The 21,137-nt window shown below is 35.9% G+C and overlaps 1 protein-coding gene across 1 annotated transcript in view; it reads right to left on the bottom strand.

The window, feature by feature from the left end:
* Nucleotides 1-21,137, bottom strand: part of LOC129253960 (GDP-mannose 4,6 dehydratase-like) — a 48,656-nt gene that overhangs the window by 12,212 nt on the left and 15,307 nt on the right. Inside the window, exons 2-5 of the mRNA XM_064115255.1 lie at nucleotides 9,023-9,073; nucleotides 7,919-8,006; nucleotides 4,624-4,733; nucleotides 14-206 (exon numbers count right to left, since the gene is read on the bottom strand). Of these exons, the coding sequence (XP_063971325.1) occupies nucleotides 14-206; nucleotides 4,624-4,733; nucleotides 7,919-8,006; nucleotides 9,023-9,073 (442 nt within the window). The remainder of the gene's footprint in view (nucleotides 1-13; nucleotides 207-4,623; nucleotides 4,734-7,918; nucleotides 8,007-9,022; nucleotides 9,074-21,137) is intronic.

Here is a 21,137-nt window from a genome sequence, read left to right as displayed (position 1 = left end):
AGTTATTATTCACCATAAGGGGAGCGGGGATAGAAGGGCGTGGTCTCCTTTTGGGGTATCTCTTGAACCTTGCCAAACATCTCACTGGTAGACGCCTGGTAGAACCTGACAGAGTCATCCAGACCACAGGTCCTGATGGCATCCAGGAGCCTGAGCGTTCCAAGACCATCGACATCAGCAGAGTATTCTCCCATTTCAAAGGATACCTGAAATTAACACCAAAGAAGTTGTCAACTTTTACATCAGCATTGATTTTCCATATCACGGTGGTCTATACTTTCACATGGTCTTAAAACAAATCTGTCTAACTCACTTAGTTTATACTGGCCACTTTGTCTCAAGCTATTTGGTCTGATACAATTTAGAATATATACCATGTGAGTAAAAAAAAACTTGACACCTCACAAATCCCCAATTTAAGAAAAAAATATGTCATGAACGCATGATCATTACATGTACATGTATATATGAAAAGAGAAAAAGAGAAAAAACTGAAAAGAGTATCTTCTCCCAAATAATTTGATACCATATTTGGTATGTGTTAACGCATGGATGATTAGGAGGTATGATTTGTGCCAAAGAAAGGCATGAATGTAACGAATGAACCCCAGATGCCACTGATGTCACAATCCTACCTGAGTTAGTTAACGTATCTGCAATGAAATTAACTTGAGAATTGATAATAAAAAGTGTTCATTGAACAATTAAAATGCACATTATTGAAAAAGTGTTTTGATATGGATTTTAATGCTCTTGTAGGATTATGACATCTGAACTCATTCATTGCAGTCATGCCTTACTCTGGCGCAAATCAAAATTTGCATCACTGCAAAGAATACCTTCTGATGATCCAAGCATTAACACATACCACACAAAATTAAATATGGTATCAAATTACTTGGGAGAAGGTACATGTACTCTTTCCAGTCACATAATAATTATGTGTTCATGACATACTTTTTTTTACTCACACAGTATAACATTTATAATGCGCTGATTATCTAGTTGCCTATTCAATGGCACACTATATATTACCCCAGGTATACAGGAAGCTCCAGCTGCTAAAAAGGTTGGCGCATTCAAGGAATTAATCGTGCCAGGTACCTATTCACCTCAGCTGGGTTCAGTGCAAGTATTCAAAACAACCCAAAACCTATTTGTTTCTCAGTAATATCCACTTAGATTATATTGTAAGCACTTGGAAAGTAGAATTTACTATTAATGTTAGGTTACGTTATGTTATAAAGCGCTTTGAGCATGTTCAATTGAAAAGCACTATATATCACGCTTCATGTATGCATGCGCATTATGTATGGGTTGAGTGCAGCACAATGTGGGTACCGGGTAAAATCTTGCTGAAGGAAAACATGCCTTACAGTAGCTGGGATTCGAACCCACATCTCTCTGATGGAAAGATGCGAGTCTTAACCACTAGACCACAACGCCCCCAAATGGATGACACCCAGGATTCAGTGTGTTCTGGGCCCCGTCTTACAAGGAGTTGCGATTGATCCAATCAATCACAACTATGGACGGCCAGCAACATCAACATCTATTATGCATGTTTGTTCAAAATATTTTCTAATTATGATTTATATTCATGCATTCATTGTTTTCTGGAAAATTCAGTGTGCATTTCTTTGTTTACAAAGGACATTGTGCAAATTTCCTGTAGAAAAAATTATGACACTGATGGATTTCCATAGAGTTACTATTGATTGGATCAATCGTAACTCTTTGTAAAGCAATGATTGTCAATATCGTGGAGGGCTACAGCCACCTTGCCTATTGGTTTAAAGGGGAAGTTGGTTTAAACAATAAGCTTGTTGTAAAAATACCAGAAAAAAAAATACTGGTGAAGCTTTGCGGAAAATCCATCAAAGATTAGGAAAGTTAATAGGATTCTAAGTTTTTGATTTGTGATGTATATATACGAGCAGCTGCCCCATATGTTATGACTGTACTAGTAATATAAAATGTATGAATTTAAAATGTTCAATGGTTCACGATGACTATTTTTTATCTCCTTTCAGAAGGTGCAAAATGATTTGCCTATTGATATGCTGAAGGTACAATAAAATCAATTTTCAATTTTTTGAGAAAATTGCATTTCATTGATTTTTCATCATATACATGTATGTGGGGGGGGGATAGCTGCTCCCATATGACGTGACAAATCTAAAAGTTATCATTCTAATAACATTTTTATTCTTTGATGAATTATCCTGAAACCACAAATATTTTTATTACTTTTACTGATATTTTTGCAATAAACTATTTGTCAGGGTAAACATCCCTTTGATAGAAATCAGGAATATCGGAGCACTCACCCACGTGAAAGGAAACAGGGAAAAAATCAAATTGTTTACATTAATTACCCCTGATTATCCATAACATCTACATGATGGTGGTCTCAATCCAATTGGTCTTAAGCCATTTGATCTAACACCACTTGGTATATAGCAACTTGTTCTAAACCTCTTAAGGCAGATTCAGCAATCATCAAATACCATCTATTTGGTATCATTGTCATTTAGCCCAATATAATAATAATTAACATTATTTGTATAGCGCTTATCACAAAACAAGTCTCTAATATATTTGTGGGTTGAATATCATCCCAGTTGTACACGTCTATCATTCAAATAATGAAAAGGAGCAATTACTACTTTGTCCATGTAGATTTAGACCATTCCATCTAATGACCACATGTTCAATTGGTTTTGATAAACACGTGGTGTTAGACCATGGGGGTATCAGATCAAATGGACATAATGACAATTAGACCAAATGGTCATTAGATGAAAAACATGAAAATTTATACTTTATGCCATTGAGCGACACAATCTAATCATTAAATACCATTTTTGCAGTTCATGCTACTTTACTTATGAAGCATAAGAACTATCAAACATGTCATATCACCTTGTGAAGACAGAACATTGAAGTGGCATGCTGCCCTCTTCAGGCGATTTGTGAAAAGGTAAAAAAAATTCATGGGAGTCCACACTGATTTGTAAAAAAAAAAAGAAATCTCTCATTAGCTTTACATATTTGAAACTATTGTGTTGTCACATTGCCACTCCAGAGTATGACTCCACAAAGATGAATTTGTTTGTGTATACAGTACATCTGTCCAAATTCAATCATTAACTGTTGGATTGAATTCCAAGCAAAATGCTGGAAGTTTCAGTAGTGTTCTTCATAAATTTTCAATTTTTTTTTTGAATTATGACAATGAAATTGATTGTTTGCATTAAAAAAAATGAAATTTGCAGTGGCAAAGTTATTATTTTCTGAGTAGCACCTTCCATTATGTATACATGTATGATTTTTCTCAGTTCAAATTAGATGATATTCAACGCAATATTGAGTTTTGATAGAACTTTTACACATGAAAAAGAGAAAAACAGGTGATTCAGATTTCAAGTTTTTTTTTCTGTAATACAAACTACATGTAAGATGTAAAAAAAAAGCTTGAGTCTCATTGACCCTACAATGATATAAAATACAAAATTATAGTAATATAACACCATTTAGTTTTGTCATGATATTGAAAAGGCACCCTTAATTCAACACTGCAAATCTCAGATTCACAACAAGGAAATTCACTCACCTTTGCCCTGCAATTGAAAACACTTTTTGAGGATAATTTCTAAAGATGAGAGCATGAATTCCTCACCTTTCCCATTCTTTTTCATCGTCTCTGAATTTCCTTCATACATATCAACCATGATTTTCCATCAAATCTGGATAAAAATGGTACAATTTTTCAATCTTTTTTTAGCCCTCAAGTGAGCCCAAGGCAACAAGTTTGGTCCCCACATCACCTGCCTTGCTGCCAGAGGAACTCCCCTGTCAAGGCATTTTTTCCCCCAAAACTAGCTTGCCCTCCAGAGAGCTTGATGCAAGGGCTGTGTTTTTATCTTCACCAGGATGTTGCATTGGCTTTTAGGGAGTGGTAACCCTGGGCCAGTATTCAATCAATCAAGTATTTATTGACTAGTAAATGACTTAATGTTTTACTTGGCTTAGCTAAATGTTTATATTCATATTCAATTCACTTTAAGTACATGTATTTAACTTCATCAAGTCAACTTTAAGCAAAATACTTACTAATAAGTAATAATAAATAATAATAAGTAATAATACTTACTAATAGTAATAAGTAATAATAGTAGTTGCTCCTTTTCATGTATGCGCAATGTATATACTCTGCTGTGTGCAGCACGTTGACTTTGTGTATGTACATTTTTGTTAACTGCACGCAAGCCAGACTTGAGCTAGGTGAGTGGCTGACTTAGATTTAAGCAAAATACTTAGCCAAAAAATACAATTGATTACCAAAGAAGGTTTAGTATTTTACTTCAGCAAAACTCTTTAAAAATTCTTGCCTGGTTAAAATGGAACCGAATTAGCTGCGAATCCATCCGAATACACGTCTTCGGGTGGTTTCAGGAGTATTCTGTTCTCCTCCGCGAATGCGAAATAATTCAGGAACATTCTCCATCAAAACCACCAAATTGGGCCAAATTCTGCTAGAATTGGTCCAAATTGGTCCCTGGCTTTAAGTATTGGATTGAATACTGGCCCTGGGCTTTTGTCAAGGACATTGGTATTTACCTTAACATGACTCTGTGCACCAAGGTTGTAGATCTCTGAGGGACGGACTTTGCTCACGATCTTCACTAGACACGTACTGTCAGTCAGGTCACCATAATGAAGTACCATGGCTAATAAGGAGAAAAATACCAGGTACATAGGTTAAAGTCTATTTTAAGTAATGCCTTGGTAAATCCCCACAAGAATCCCTGTCACTTTTCAAATTCATTACAAGATTATATGAACCTGTATGCCCTAAAAGAGTTATGAAGTGGAAGAAATAAAACATCTTTTTTTATTGGATAAGGTTTGCATTTTGCATGAAAATTTCTCCAGTTTAAAAACATTTTAAATTCATTTCGGTCGTGTGCTCAAGCAAATTCAACAAAACAATAAAAAAAATATCTGTACACTTTTATTCTTTTTCATATAAAACCAATTGTGTATCAAGTCTGTAATTGTTCTGATATCCAATCATTACACTTGTAAAAATATATTCTCAAAGAAGGAAACTCCTCTTGTGCTTCAATAATAATGTCAAAATGTACTTTATAAATTTTAAAGAGAAAACTAGGTACAATTAACATATTATTTTAATAATAAATGTATGAATGGTCTGTGTTCGGCTGTACTTGTAGCTAAGTTTATGAGCATAGAAAATTATTGATCATTCATAAATATTTGTTTAAAGCCAAAATGTTTTAAAGTTTCACCAGAAAATCTAAAATTACAATAACTAGTTTGGATGAGTATTTTTGGTCTAAACTATTGACTAACACCAGCCAACCTTGAACTTCAATAAAAATGGCATACAGATATAATCAATTTGGATTTTGGTAATATAATTGGGTGGACAGTTGCCTTTGAGGGGCAACAAAGTAGCGGAGATTATTTCTTCACAAAATAAGCCAGGTATAAGCAAAGTTTTGTCCTTTTCAATTAGGAGATAATCCTCATTAATCCTTGATGAAAAGGATGTTCCTTCACACAATACAATAATGGAGAGTTACCTACATGTAAATTAGCCATTGATTATTGAATACACAAAAGACAAGTTATCAAAGGATCAAAAGCCAGGCCAAGTAAGCCCCTAAAAGGTATCAGAGGCTTGACAGGACTCTTGTTTCATTTGAAGTCGCTGAGTCACAGATTTTCCTGAGCAACCATTGGGCGATTCATATTCAGTGTCAACCTTTTAATAGTGTACCGTTTGGTGTTTCATAGCTGATTTTACATAGGCACAGCACCAAACCTTCAAATATGAAGCTTGTCCAGGAAAAAAATCGCACTAGGTTTTAATTATCAATGTGATTTTAACCATTCTTATATCACATTTATGGAACTTGGTAAGGCACGCTGAATTGTACATCCAACACCAGCACCGGAACGGACACCAAACTTCAAAGAAGCCATTGTCTTGCTTTAATATGAACTAGGCAGAATACAACTGGCTATCATTTTGATGGGTACCTCGTACCTGGCAGTCACCCAGGAAGCTAACTCCTCACTACCCCTGATGACCCTTCTGACAAGGACAACATTTTTCACTTTCCCCCTTAAAGGCCAATGTCCGTGATTAGATTGTTCATTTCATGTACCCCCTTCTTGGCAGCTACTTCTTTTTCATCGTCTACAATAATCTTTGTTCTAGGGGATGGAAAGGGGTAATAAACAGACTCTTCTTTGAGCAGTTGTCCTTGTTTTTTTTTTCTTTATAGACAAGAACTACCTTTTTTTTTAAATTATACACTCAATTAGTTGCTGGAATGATATAATTCTGAAAAAAAAACTTGCTTTCACCTCAAGGAGACAATGTGGAAACAATGGTTGTTGTGGTGAGACATTTTGCTCTCGTTTCAGTCAACCATTTTTCTATTTTTTTTCACAAAAAACTAAAATAATCAAAAACACTTTTATAAAAAAAAAGCTGCAAACCTAACTTAACCCAACCTAACTCAATGCATGTTTCTTGAAATTGTCCCAATCTCTACGATATGGTTAAAAAATATCAAAGTAAACTGACATTATGTACATGTATATAAGCAACATCTCTTTGGAAAGATGCTAGTCTTACATCTAATTTTTGAACAGTCCAGGAATCTATTTCTCCAGGAGGCTGGATTGTAACAAACAGGAGCTGGCATACCAGCACCCAATACCCTAATACAATTTCCCCAGAAAAGGTGCAGAAATCAACAACATTTCTCAAAATCAAATGTTGAAATGTAATACTCCTTCACCACAGAAGGTGCTGAGATACAACACATATTATCTACATTGTAAAAGGTGCTGGGATCTCAGATCCATTCCTCTAATATCTAACACCTGTGTCCTATAACACAAAAGGTAGTGATTAATCGCACACTTGATTTTCACTATTTCAGGCCAAGTCCACCCCAGATAAATATTGATTTGAATATATAGAAAAAAATCAGACTAGCATAATGCTAAAATTTCATCAAAATCGGATGTAAAATAAGAAAGTTATGACACTTTAAAGTTTCGCTTATTTTTCACAAAACAGTGATATGCACACTCAGGAACATGCAAATGAGGCAGTCGATGATGTCCCTCACTCACTATTTCTTTTTTTTTTTATTGTTTGAATTATACAATATTTCATTTTTTACAGTTTGGACAACAAGGGCCAACTTGACTGAGCCATATAGTATTAAAATAATGCTAATTCTGCATGTTCAGAGAGGAATTTATCTTTGTTGCACTTGGCAATGAGGAGAAATTAGAATATTTCATATTTCAAATACAAAAGAAATAGTAAGTGGATGACGTCATCAGTCTCCTCATTTGCATACTGACCAGGATGTGCATATAACTATTTTATGAAATTAAGCGAAACTTTAAAATGTCCTAACTTTCTTTTTTTACATCTAAATTTTGATGAAATTTTCAGTGTTCTGTTATGCTTGTCGGATTATTCTCTTTTTATTCAAATAAACTTTTTGTTGGGGTGGACTTGTCCTTTAATTACACATTGTAGTCAATGCAATTAATAATAGAAAAATATTCTATGATAATCGCTAGGAGTATTCATTTGTCTCGCAATCTACTATGGTCAACAAGGAAATTCGTGATCACTCTCGCAAAAAGTGTTCACTAGCTTTCCAGGAAATTCGTGATCACTCTCGCAAAAAGTGTTCACTAGCTTACAAGTTCACGAGCTTTCGAGTGCCGCTGCAACTCTTTAACAAGTGACGAAAATTATCTATGAAAATTATGTTCTATGATGCTTGCTAAGCTTTGTTACAGGCCTCAGATCTTTACTTTCACTAAAAACGATGCAATGATTGATACTAACATCCAGCTTCGTGTGTCTTTGGATCCTTGTAGAGATGTTCAATACGACCTGTGTTGAAAGTACTTGCCCTCCTAATAATTCCATGGACCTGAACAAATGAAAGATAAGGCAAATTGTATTTTCTAAAACAACAAAATATGAACAACCATTTGACATCAAGTTATCATTCAAGTATCGAGTGATTTACAATGTAGCTGGGAAATATAAACAAATGTTTAAAAGCCTAATTGATTGTACCTGCAGTCTATGGGGGGAGAGAGAGTTGGATTGGTTATCAAAGTTTTTTGTTTTCTTCTAAACAACCTACAAAGTTCTTGCATCTCCATCATTTGATGAAAAGGTTGAAGTACAAATTTCAGGTTCCCATTACATTAAAACTTATTACATTAAGATTCACATTATGGGTTATTCCACGGTTACCCACGTTACATTTGGAGACACCTTGACTCATACTTGGAGCTGTAACTCCATTTTTATTGATAGGAACTAAACATCTCTTTATCACAACATAGTACGCAGTCTGACTATCCTTTGTATAAAAACAAAACTTGGGAAATTTCATTATGCTCCTGGCAAATCTTTGAAATGTGTCGGTTACTCATGTTACATGATTTGGACATGCATAAAATAAAAAGTGGACATAAGTGAAAAGTGCCTCATACAAGGCTTTTATGAAAGTTGATTATATCCATTTCAAAGAAGTATATTAGGGAGACAAATTTGTATATAATTAAAAAAATAAAGAACGCATGGTTTTTACTAGGGGTGCAGATAAAGTGGTTACTCACGTTACGGTTCAGATGGGCTATACATGTATGTACAAAGACACATTGAGCTCATGTCCACCAACCTATGGAATTGCCCTTATGCCTTGTGCAACTACCAATGAAACTTGGTTGTTGTTTTTTTGCTTTTGAGTGATATTTTCAAGGTACTTATAATTGTAGTAATAGTAATTTCACAAAACGGGGCCCCATAGGCATAGCTTCATCTTTTTGCAGCATGTCATGCAGTTAATATTTTACAAAGCATCATCAAAGTGATTTTCTTAATAAATTCCCAATAAACAATTTTTTTTTATACTGAAGTATAATTATTACTCACTGTGTATCCCTTCTCAATCAAGAATTCAGCCAGATAAGATCCATCCTGTAATAAAACAAATTGAAAATTAAGAGAAATCACCACCAGTATTATTCAGATGCCAAAGTAGGGACAGTGATTTTCCGTTTTTCCGGTAAATATAACGGAAATTCCGTTTGGTTCTTATACTTTTCGTGTAAAAAATCATGGAATTCACCTCTGCAAAACGGAATTCAGGTTTTTGCTGTGTAGATTTTCAGTGTAAAAACGGAATTTCCATTTTTAGATCAAGTTGAAACAGAATCACAGATTTTCAATAACTGACAATTTTTTTAAACAGAAAAATCACCGTCTCTAGTCTCTACAAAAGTCATTAATAAAATGAGGCACAATTATCCATCCAATAATAAAGTAAAATGTTAAATGCAAAATGCAATATGGAATAAACAGGAGTGAGATGAGTATAACTCATACAGACAACAGTATTTTTGGCTGATAGTTTTAAAATTAGTAAATTTCAAGATTTCTTCAATGAAATTATAAGAGGATATTACCAGTTCACCACATAACACTTTGAAAGACATAGATTGGATAGCGAGAGAATAAAACTAGTTAACTTATTGATAAATGCACATGTACATGTAAGGGTAAAACAAACCTGAAAGGAACTAGTAGAAGCAATTTATCTCTCTTTTTATGTACACATACATGTAGTTGCAAAAGAGAAATTATTGAGTTTTTAGGGGATGTCTCATCAAGTACATTATACAGAACCCAAATCTACCCAAGATCAAATCATTTGTACATAACATAAGTCATATCTTCCCATTAAGGTGGTGATCTAAAATCATTTCTCCAAATCATTTCAATTTTGCCAGATACTGGTGACACAGTCATTACATATACACCCTAATACTGCATGAAACCACAAAAATAATGAATCCTGAATTATGACTCTGGAGTATTGAAGAGGGAAAAAAATGGTGCATGGGGAAACCGCAGCTTGTAAAATATGACCATTTCAGAATTAATACAATTGTGGATACAGACAGTTTCGCATCATTTGCTAACTTCCTAAATTTAATGATTTATGGGAAGAAGAAATGACAATGGATGTTGTTTAACTTGATTCAGCCATATTGATGATTTAAACTGATGTTTATTGATGGCAAAGGGTCTATTTTTTAGTTGTCAGGTAATTGTCAGTCATGTGATACCCCCTCCCCAAAATAATAAGAACTTTAAAAATGAAGTGGAAAAACAAATGACTAAATTATTAAATTAATCACATTAAGAATGTATGAAAATACATGTCCATCATAAATAAAAAAATAAACAAAATGAAATAAAATACAATAAACACCAATAATGATAATATTTATTATAATGAAAATGATAATGATTCTAATAATATTAAAAAATGTAACAATAAATACTAGATATATTTGAAAACAAAATATTAGAAGTGTATGAAACCTTCAATCATTCTTGTCCATCTATGACATATATGTAGGTTTAAATGGGCTGTGATCATGCTTTGAAATCACTCACGCTTTATATATAATGTACACTGTAAGTACGAAAAGCTATATGTAACAATATTCTTAGTCTAGACCAACATGTTACCCATGGTTGATGAAATAAAGCAAAGTAAATGATAACAAGTATTGATAAAATCAACATCAACATGTAGGCTGACATTTTAAAAAGCATTAAAAAAAAAAAAAATTTGGTGGGGGAGGGAATAGAGCTACACTGTAATAATAATATACATGTTACTACTTGTTTTCTTTTCATTTTTCCCCCCAGGTTTCCTGGTGGTAAGATCTTTAATGATCCATAGCTTAACGAGGGACGTCGCTGAACGACAGATCCCCTGGACCTGACCTTTGGTATTTACATGTAGATTTTCATATGAAGCAAGATCGGTGAATTCCATATTGCGCACCTCAACTGCACATATTCGATAATCGAGCTCGGACGCAACAGATACAAAAGAGCTATTGAAGTTTACCGGTATCATAAGTACAATAAGATATTGTATATTGTTTGAACAAATTTAGAGCTGAAATCAATCAAATGCCATTGAAGTTTATGGTCACGGATGTCCTGTGGAAATATTGTGCCCTTTTGTTCCCCCATATGAACTGCAATATAAAATGTGCCTCATAGAAAAGTGGCTATGCTTCAGAATATGAATTTATTAAAGGCATGTGCATTCCATCTCTAAAAGACTGCTCTGTAAAAATAGATTCCCACTTGGTCTAACTACTTTGTCTAAGAACAATTTATGTATTCCCTTTTTAGCTAGGGGAAGTTCATCCTACTGTAACAACAAGTTTATTGTAAAAATAGCAGAATTTTTTTTTAAGTTGGCGAAGGTTTGAGGAAAATCCATCAAAGAACAAAAAAAAGTTATTAGAATTTTAACTACATGTATTTGATTTGTGACATCATATGCAAGCAACTTTCCTAATTAATACCGTATGGTAAAAATTAATGTCATTTTCTCAGAAAATTGAAAACAGTTTTTATTGTATCTTCAGTATATCAACAGACAAATACTTTCACACCCACTTCTAAAAAGAAAAGAAAAAAAAGTCATTACGAACCATTAAAAAAAATTATATTTATGCATTTTATATTTACAACTGCAGCTGCTCATACATGATGTCACAAATCAAAAACTCAAAATTCTAATAACTTTCTTAATCTTTGATGGATTTTCCTCTTACCTTCACTAACATTTTCTATTATTTTTTTGTTATTTTTACAACAAACTTTTCGTCACTCACTTTGTATTATACAGAATGGATATATAGTCAGCCATTTTAACGTTTTAATAATGATAATAATAGTCAGTTCTTGTATAGCGCATAACACATTATGAATAACGTCTCTATGCGCTTCCAAAGGACTTGGATATTATTACCCCGGCTGTAGCTCAAGCAGCCTTCAAGCGCTCAGTGCATTTCAAGGAATAAATTCCTGCCAGGTACCCATTCACCTCACCTGGGTTGAGTGCAGCACAATGTGGATAAATTTCTTGCTGAAGGAAACTACGCCATGGCTGGGATTTGAACCCACGACCCTCTGTTTCATAGTCCGGAGACTAATTCATGGGCCACAACGCTCCACTTATTTTATGAAATTGCCATTGACACAGTCAAATCATCATTTCGATTGAGTTCCAGTTTATAGGCTACAAGCCAATTATCTGCACATGCCTATTTTGTCTGCTACCAGTTTACTGTAGTTCGACCATCTGACAGCTTTTAGCCTAAAGGCCAAATGGATAAAATGACAATTAATTGACTAAATATCAAAGGGATAGATGGCTAAGCACAGCAATTAGACAAACTGACCTTGGAATCAGAACAGAACTTGACTATAAAATTATAACATTTTTAGCACTGATGAAAGATTGGCAAGAACTGATCAATGAAATCTACAAATAGAACTCATTCTCCATGCAACATTATCCATCATAATTTCCTAATGAGAGCATAAAAACATCTGAGACTTGGACACCGTTCTCACTACCTTCCTAAAACTAGTTTACTGGAAACTACTTTAGTGGAAACTAGTTTAACGTGTAGTGAGAACAGTCGAAGCGATCTTGGAAGCGATCTTCCAAACCGGTTCAGAAAACCACCTCGCGATGTAGATTTCAAGATCTTGTAGCCTCGTTAAACTGGTTTTAGCGTGAGGACACAACCGTTCTTCGGGAAGCGATCTTCGCACTACTCCACACGACAGGTGTAGAATGCCTACGCTGCGGTTTCGAATTTCGCGCGAAATGTGTCACCCCACTGAGATCGTTTCCATAGCAACAAGATCGCTTTACGTGAAGTGATTTTGAAAACCACTTTCATGTGATCAAGGGGAACGCTAGCAAAGCGATCTTCCAAACTGGTTTCCTGAATCAGTTTCCAGTAAAATTAGAAAGCGTTATGAGAACGGCCTCTAATACTGCTTTCCCACCAAGGTACGGTTGCAGGGACGGATTAAATCATGGTGTGAAAGTATTTCATTGTACTCAGCGACCGACTGTTTTGGTTAAAAATGATCGGTCGCTGAGTCTGACCTACATGTATATGTAAGAGGTACTTCAGCGACCGATCGTAAACGATGCAAGCTTGATGTGAAAGCACATCTCAGCGACCGATCGAAATGCAATGACCCCCCATACATGCCCATGCGCTATCTCTACTTCCGTCTCCGGCTCGGTCAGCTATACAGCGACCGATCGCTCTGGGCCTGACCAAATTTGGACGGCGGTGTGAAAGCATGTCCAATCGGTCGCTTGGTACGGTTTCTGTGACCGTACCTTGGTGTGAAAGCGGTATTAATGGTGTAGATTGAAAGGATACTGTGCACAGTACATCTACCTCTATAGCTAATTCAGCACTAAAACATAGGCCTACAGTAGACTGTATTGATGCAATAGATACATTGTACCCATGACTCCATGATCTAATCTTTTATATTTCCCAGTTGTTGTTTTTTAAAGAATTTGATAACCATGTAAACATTCATTTTATAATGAGAAATGAGAATGTAATAAAAAAATAAAATCTATTTAATATAATTCATATAATTATTGTTCCCATCCCCACCCCCCCCCCCCTTCTCAAGTGAAAAAAAAATTATTGCACAGTACTAATATCCAACTACATCTAACTCTAAATTTTGTAATTTACATATTTTAGCCATGCCAATTTCTGAACCAAATGCAACATGTATGGTACAGAACTAATTGTATGATTATTCTCAATATGTTCAGTATACTTTTCCAAGCTGACAATGCACCACTTTCCCAAAAGCCTTGGTAAAGGGCAATAATGTGAATTATAACCAAGTATCATAAAAAATGCCAATCTAAGAAAATGAAATAACCATTGTATCTTTTTTAATCCTGTTTTACATGTACATGCACATACATGTAGTAAAAGTCAACCTAACAAGTTGATTTGAATAAATACAAAAATGGGATAACACTGAAAATTTCATCTAAATCAGATATAAACAAGGAATAATGGTATTCTATTAGTTTTAGCTTCTTTTTTTATGGTGAATGCACAATATTTGTGTATCTACATGTACATGTATTTTTTTCTCCAAATGAGTCAGTGATGTCATGTAACATAGTCACTATCTATTTGTATTTTACAAAAAATGAAATATTTAGATATTTCCAGATTTGACAATTAATAGGGACCTTCTTTGTAGCATAACAATAGATTACACTTATATTTCATATAAAACATCAAAGAATTAGTGAGTGGATGACATTATCGGTTTCCTCATTTGTACATCAGCCTTGAACTTTGTAAACATACTGTAACTACTTTGAGAAATCGAGGGACATTTTGAAATGTAATAAATATCTTGTTTTCGAATACTCAATATTACAATTATTTGAACTTTCTTTATTTCTTCAAAGAAAATTGATGTTTGTGAGAAAAAAAATGTTATGCAGCCTGATCGTTACTACAGGGCCAGGCTCTGTATTTTCTGAAAGAACAAACTTAGTGAGAGTATGCAAAGGAGTGATGATGGCTTTAAGATACAGCATGTCAAAGGTGAAATTTTTGGATTAGGGACGAAAGAGAGAAGCAGAACAATCTGCACCAACAAAGACCCAAATATGGACAAATTAAAACCACACACTCGCTGCAAACAAGCCGCGTAAGATCTTTAGACCTCCACACACATTCAATTTTCCTGGAAAGAAAAATGATTCATGGTTCTTTCCGAGAAAAAGCGATATGGAAATCCAAGAGAATGTAAGATGCCAAGGAGGAGGATTCTTCATACACAGCAGCATGGTGTACAGCTTGGCCAAAGCATGGGCAGTGTAGGGCTCAATGTAAAACGCCACGCTGCTGCCTGCTTTGTGAGTTGCCCGATTACTACACCGCATATATGTGAATGGAAAAGCAGCAGACTCCGAGGGGGGGCGTGTACCCTTGTGCGTTCATTCATGCCAGCCCGCATAATTTATCACAGCATTACTGGTGGCTCAAGCATCTATTATGTTAATGAGCAGTGGTGCACATTAATATTAAAACGCCGGTATTGGTGTCTGGGCTGTAGTAGTAGCCGTCTGGCAGGGTTCTGCCAGGTCTGGCCATCTGTGGTGAAATGAGACTCAAGTTTAATGACAATATACTGTACATGTCTGTTGATTGAGGGTGTGGGTAGAAATATAAAGCCACACAATTACTGTGTGTCACAGTGCATGTAAGTCTGGAGGGATATGAACTGGACCACAGCATGCAGAAATAGGAATACTTCTAGTGCAATCACTGGATATAGTACAAGTGATTCTGTATATTGTACCTGAACCCTGGATCAAGAGACAAGACTGAAGAGGGTTCTCTGTGACCATTCAAAGTAATTCTCCTTGGTATCGGCAATTTCTCTCCCATTGAATACCAATGTGAACACACATCACATAGTTTATTTAGCATAGCTGTCTACCTACCCTTTCTCTATCTCTCTCCACTGGTTTTCCTATACCCAGATCCATTAAAAAAACTGAAGCTCAACAACTGACTACCACCTCTCTCTCTGAAAACATTTTGGAAAAATATTAAAGGTACTAGCATGGACCTACTACATGGTACCAGCATGACACCGTTTCTTGGCAAATCAATAGAATCCTGTCTGGTATTGTGACATAATTTGGATTAATTGCCACTTAGACTTTGTTTCACGTCTATTTGATTTCATTCCATGTGCTGTGTGTTCACGATGGTTTCGAAGCTGAGGAGAATTCCCCTTCATATATCCTCATACTGATCAGACATGGAGAACTACTACATGTGCATGATCAATCGCAAATGGCAATGACTATCACATGAAAATACTGAGGAAAGATACTTAAAATACTAATCTACATGTAGATCAATTCCTACAATCATACAATCATACAAACATACTCACTGTCATGTTTCTGATTTTTTTTTTTTTACAATTACACCCTCAATACCTTGATTTTTATTGCAATATAATTTAAATATTTCTTTCACTCATTGAAATTTCAAGAAAATTACATTTTTGCTACTTTGAAGTCACCAAAGTGACAAAATACTCTTAAAATAACTAAATATTAACTTCTTATGAGGTGTGGTTGACATGATATAATAAAAGCCCTTTGACAATTCAAATCCTCTACAATACCCCCCCCCCCTCCATCCGCCAATCCTCTTTTAAACATATAGGCCTACCTTACCCTGTTCTTTACCATTGACTGAACAGCCAATCAATACATGTATCACATATTGATTTCTGTTCAAAGCTACTTAGACCCCTGTTACATCTGAGAGATTCCCTACCTCGGGCCGGCCCGGGGCCTACCTCGGGTCGGACAGAAATCAGATGTAAACATCCCAAACCTACCTCGGGCCACCTTTTAGTGAACCTACCCGAAACCACATCCAGAGGTAGTCTCGGGTAGGTATCGGGCCGGCCCCGGTCCACCGATTCGAAGATGTAAACGCACACAAGCCTTCGAACCTATCTCGGTCCGTTCGCCAGCTGTCAAATTACGTCATAGCGCGCGCTATCCCCTCCCCAGCCCCGTCGTTCTTCGAATGTTTTGCGGCATGCGACATGTGAATTGTGATTGATAAAGTCTTTGATTTGAGTGGAAAGAAGGAAGCATTTTAAACGTATATTCTTTTCAAGTCGATCATATCTTCAACGACTGCTGGGATCATCAGCATTCTTCCAGAATCTCGGGTAAAGGTTAAGAGTCGTTTCGACTCTCTCTGGAAATGACCGGCACCCTGTCATTTCTGTGTAGCAGCCGACGAGTGTAACGAAATGTAAACAACTTCAATTAGCGCGCGCAAATTATTCAGAGCCTAGATCGAGAGCGCCCTTTGGTGTCAGCAATCGGATACCGCTCAAAACCGTACCGATAGGGGAGGGAATGAACGCTGTGATGTAAACAGACCACATTTCGGACTCGGTCCGTTCGTGAAGCTAATCTATCAATAATCCAGTCAAGGTTGCAAGTGGACTCGGTCGGGTCTCGGGCAGGAAACTTTCAGATGTAACAGGGGTCTTAGTAAGGCCACGCCCAAACTAACCTTCCAATGCTTTGTTTTCTTTTCACAAGACCATACAATAGAACACAAGGCAATGAGTTCAATACAGTACATTAGAGTCACAGCTATACATACAGGAGGATGCCACATGGAAATAAGATTAAAATCTTTCTCATATTTCCATAGAATTTGAGGGATAAGGGCCATCATATTGTCCACATGCAGTAGAGTCAAATCATTCACCATTTCATACTCAAAAGGAGAGTGATGAAGAATTAGAACATGTGTGTACCTACTGTAGTACCCATTCACTACACTGTTTAAAACTGGTCTAAAAAGCTTCAACAGGCAATGGTGATATACCCTTTTAGGAGATTAACCAAAAGTAAGACAGACTATAAGCTCAGGGAATCAAAATTTACAGACTTTAATACCACTTTACAATGCAGTGAACAAAATGTAGTGCTATATGTGCTTTGGATTCCCCTGTGCAAAAAAATTAGGACATAATTATAATACTGATTCAAATTATTGATTTAGGAGTACATGTACATGTAGGAAGAGCTCATGTAGCCATGCAGAAATAATTTAAGTCATTGTTGAATACAACAAAAATTATAATCGCTCAAAGACAAATGGAGAACAATTCATTCGGTCTTTTCTAAACAGCTCAAACAAACCTATCAAGTACAGTCTAAACATGCAAAATCTCTTATATCAACAACCCAATCAGGTGAAAGGTATCTGCAAAGGGCACAGGTGTTGACATTACCATTGCCGACAGGGAGTACATACAAGAATGTACACTGTAGTCCCAGCAAGAGAGTTTGAAGAAGGGGAGGTGTGTATGGATTACTGACTTATGAATGACCCTTGACTCAAGACTCTTTCAGCCATCCATTCAAATGTGAGCCCCCATAAAACCTCAATAGCTCAATCTACAATTAAAATGCTGAGGCTGAATATACATTACGGAATTGAATTTCCAATAGAGCTCCACACTGTTTATCAACTTTCCCCTACTGTAAATGAGTCAAGGACATGCAGGCCTATGTCCAAGACCAATATCAATATTGTCCATGCCCCCGAAGTTTGAGTCTCATGTGTAAAAAAAATTATACTCAATAACCCAAAACAAGCCTTGTCATTTGGTATTCTTTATTTTCACAATATTGACTTTCAAATTCAAACATTACATCAAGGAAATTAAATTATGGAAGTAGGATTGGCATTTTGTATGTCTTCAACATTTCTTCTCTGGTTTTGTTTTTTGTTTTTGTCTTCAAAATCTTCCATGAACGATGGTTGCCATTGACACAACGCATGTTGTTTTTTTTTGGCCAAGGGTTGAATTAATCCATTGCCACCATGGCCATGGCCTTGAATTGGTCTGCGGGCACAGACCCTGATTGAAACTTTGATCAACAAGTGGGTCTCCACACAAAGACTAGCACATATAAAACTTGATGTTAGCAAGAGGACCTTCAGTACACAAGGCAATACACATTTGATCAACAAGTGGGTCTCCACACAAAGACTAGCACATATAAAACTTGATGTTAGCAAGAGGACCTTCAGTACACAAGGCATTACACATGTAGGCTGCACATTCAGACCCTTAACTCGAGTGAAGGGTTTGCACAGCAAACTTGCCTTGAATGCACTATTTTGGCACCAATGGCTATCTCATTGGCCTTGGATATTTTGATTGCCATTGTCAAGCTTTCCCATTTGTGCTGTAATATCAATAGGCGGTGCTGCACCAACCCAAGTTTGCCCAATCTCAAGATTTTGAGCTGGATCGGCCTCTTTTCGATTAATCTCGAGATTCAAGAAACCCAGTCTCCACCAGCGCAAGAGGAGCAATTCGTGCTCGAGCAAGGCATCAATGCATTATGGTGTGACGCCGTGGATAAATAATCCCGATTGCGTCTGCACCTGCGAATTAGCGGGATGATTCATAAATAGCGCGCTATGCAGTGCGTATCAAAAAAAAGTTTACACTTTGAAAAAGCCCTGGGAATTAAATAATATACAACATGTGGGTAATTTTTTCACATATAATCTTGGGTTTGGGTCTCATCTATCCAATGAAAGTAAAAGTTTTGACAGAATGTTTCACTTGAGTGAGCACTGTCCATTTTTGTAAAGCTCGCAGAAATCTGTTTGCGCAGAAATGCTTGTTTTCACGCTGTGTCCAGGAGAAAGGGTAAAATCAAACTTACCCTGCGAAACATTTCTCACACATTTCCCTTGCACTTTTAGTCAATTGAAATAAAACGGATACATTCAAGCATTTTGTAACAATTTTGCCACCCAAATTGGAATTTCAACACTTAGTAAGCACAACCTTTACCCTTTTTGTGCCAGCTGGATCTGAGGACATAACTGAATCTGAACAAAAGTTTATATCAGACATCTCCAGCATTTTTTATCATTTAAAGTGGGTTTACATTTCATTTTTCATTTAATACTTGTTTCTCCACACTTTTCCCAAGCTTGACAATGATTAACAAAATGAAAATCAAGCCTGAGCCATTTCATGTAAATCACAGTTCAGTGTAAAGCAATATCGTCACGATGGCCCTCGGTGTGTGGGGGAGTGGGGTGGGGCGCAATAAACTCTTCGAAGTGTTTTGGGCAAGGAAACAAGTTGAAAAGGTGAAAGATATCTTCAAATCAATTTTACTAGCTATATTCCATGTGTTCTTCATGATTAAGGTCTACTTTTATTCGCATAACTATTTCAAAGTTCTGCGCCAATCATTTTTCACTAACTTTTCAAAAGTAAATGGTGCTCACTCAAGCGGAAATATTTTTCGACAGTTATATCGTCATTTGCTTAAATGGATTTGTACCAATGTGAAAATGTGGAAAAATCCTCAGGATATTACAAATGTATAATTTTACAGGACTTTTTCTAAGTGTAAACTTTTTTTTATACGCACTGTATTGCAAATAATCATAAGTTGACTTGGGATTGCAATCTCGAGATTAATCCAGCGAACTATCCTGATGATTGTGTCCAGCAGCATCTCCATTACAAATAGTTCTCTCGATCGAGATAATTTGCCGGATCAGAAATAGCGCGATAATTTGAAAACTCAGGCTGGTGCAGACCACCCTAATGTACCCTGCAAAACAGAGGCCTTGCCCAAAGGCCTGCAATGGACCATAAAAGGGGAAGTTCACCCTGACAAAAAGTCGTAAAAACACCAGAAAAAAAATATTGATGAAGAATTGAGGATAACCCATTAAAGATTAAGAAAGTTTCTAGAAATTTAAGTTATTTTATTTGAGACATAATATACACTGTACATGTACAAGCAGCTGCCCCGTATGTTATGTAATATAAAATGCATAAATTTCAATCTATTTAAGGGATCATGATGACTAAAAGATTTTTTTCTCTCAAGAGCAGGTGTGAAATGATTGAGCTGTTGATATACACTGTACTGAGGGTACAATTCAAAAAAATTACTTTTTTTTAGAAAATGACATTTTATTGATTTTTTTAAATTCACAATACATACATGTAGAAAGCTGCTTGCATATGACGTCACAAATCAAAAATTAAACTTTTGATAACTTTTTTAATCTGCCTTGGATTTTTCACAAAACTTTCACCAATATTTTTTACTAATTTTTCTGCTATTTTTACAATAATGTTTTTTCAGGGTTTAATTTGACCAATGAAATAAAGCACACTTCAGTGGTGGTGTTGTATGCATATTGCCTACAGCAACATCAGAAGGAATGTCGTGCTTGGTAACAGACAGGTCCATCTGTATCCTCAGCAGTCTACAGACAACAATCTATATGATGATAAAAGTAATAACAACCTATCATCAAAACCACACTGATATCTCCGGGTGTGCACAGTGGGGGATAATGTGGTTAAACAAACTCAATCATCGTCTGACACTTCCCACAATTTTAATTAAACTGCCCATCATGAATCAAAGTAATAGTTCAGAACTTTAACCAACTGCCAAGCCGAGTTCAACCTGAGGGGAGAGTTTCACGAGTTTTATCAGTGATTTTCAACGACAGACGTAAGACTACTGGTAGAATCC

Source organism: Lytechinus pictus, unplaced genomic scaffold, assembly GCF_037042905.1.
Source record: "Lytechinus pictus isolate F3 Inbred unplaced genomic scaffold, Lp3.0 scaffold_25, whole genome shotgun sequence".
Classification (NCBI taxonomy): domain Eukaryota; kingdom Metazoa; phylum Echinodermata; class Echinoidea; order Temnopleuroida; family Toxopneustidae; genus Lytechinus; species Lytechinus pictus.
This window is presented reverse-complemented; position numbering and strand designations above follow the sequence as displayed.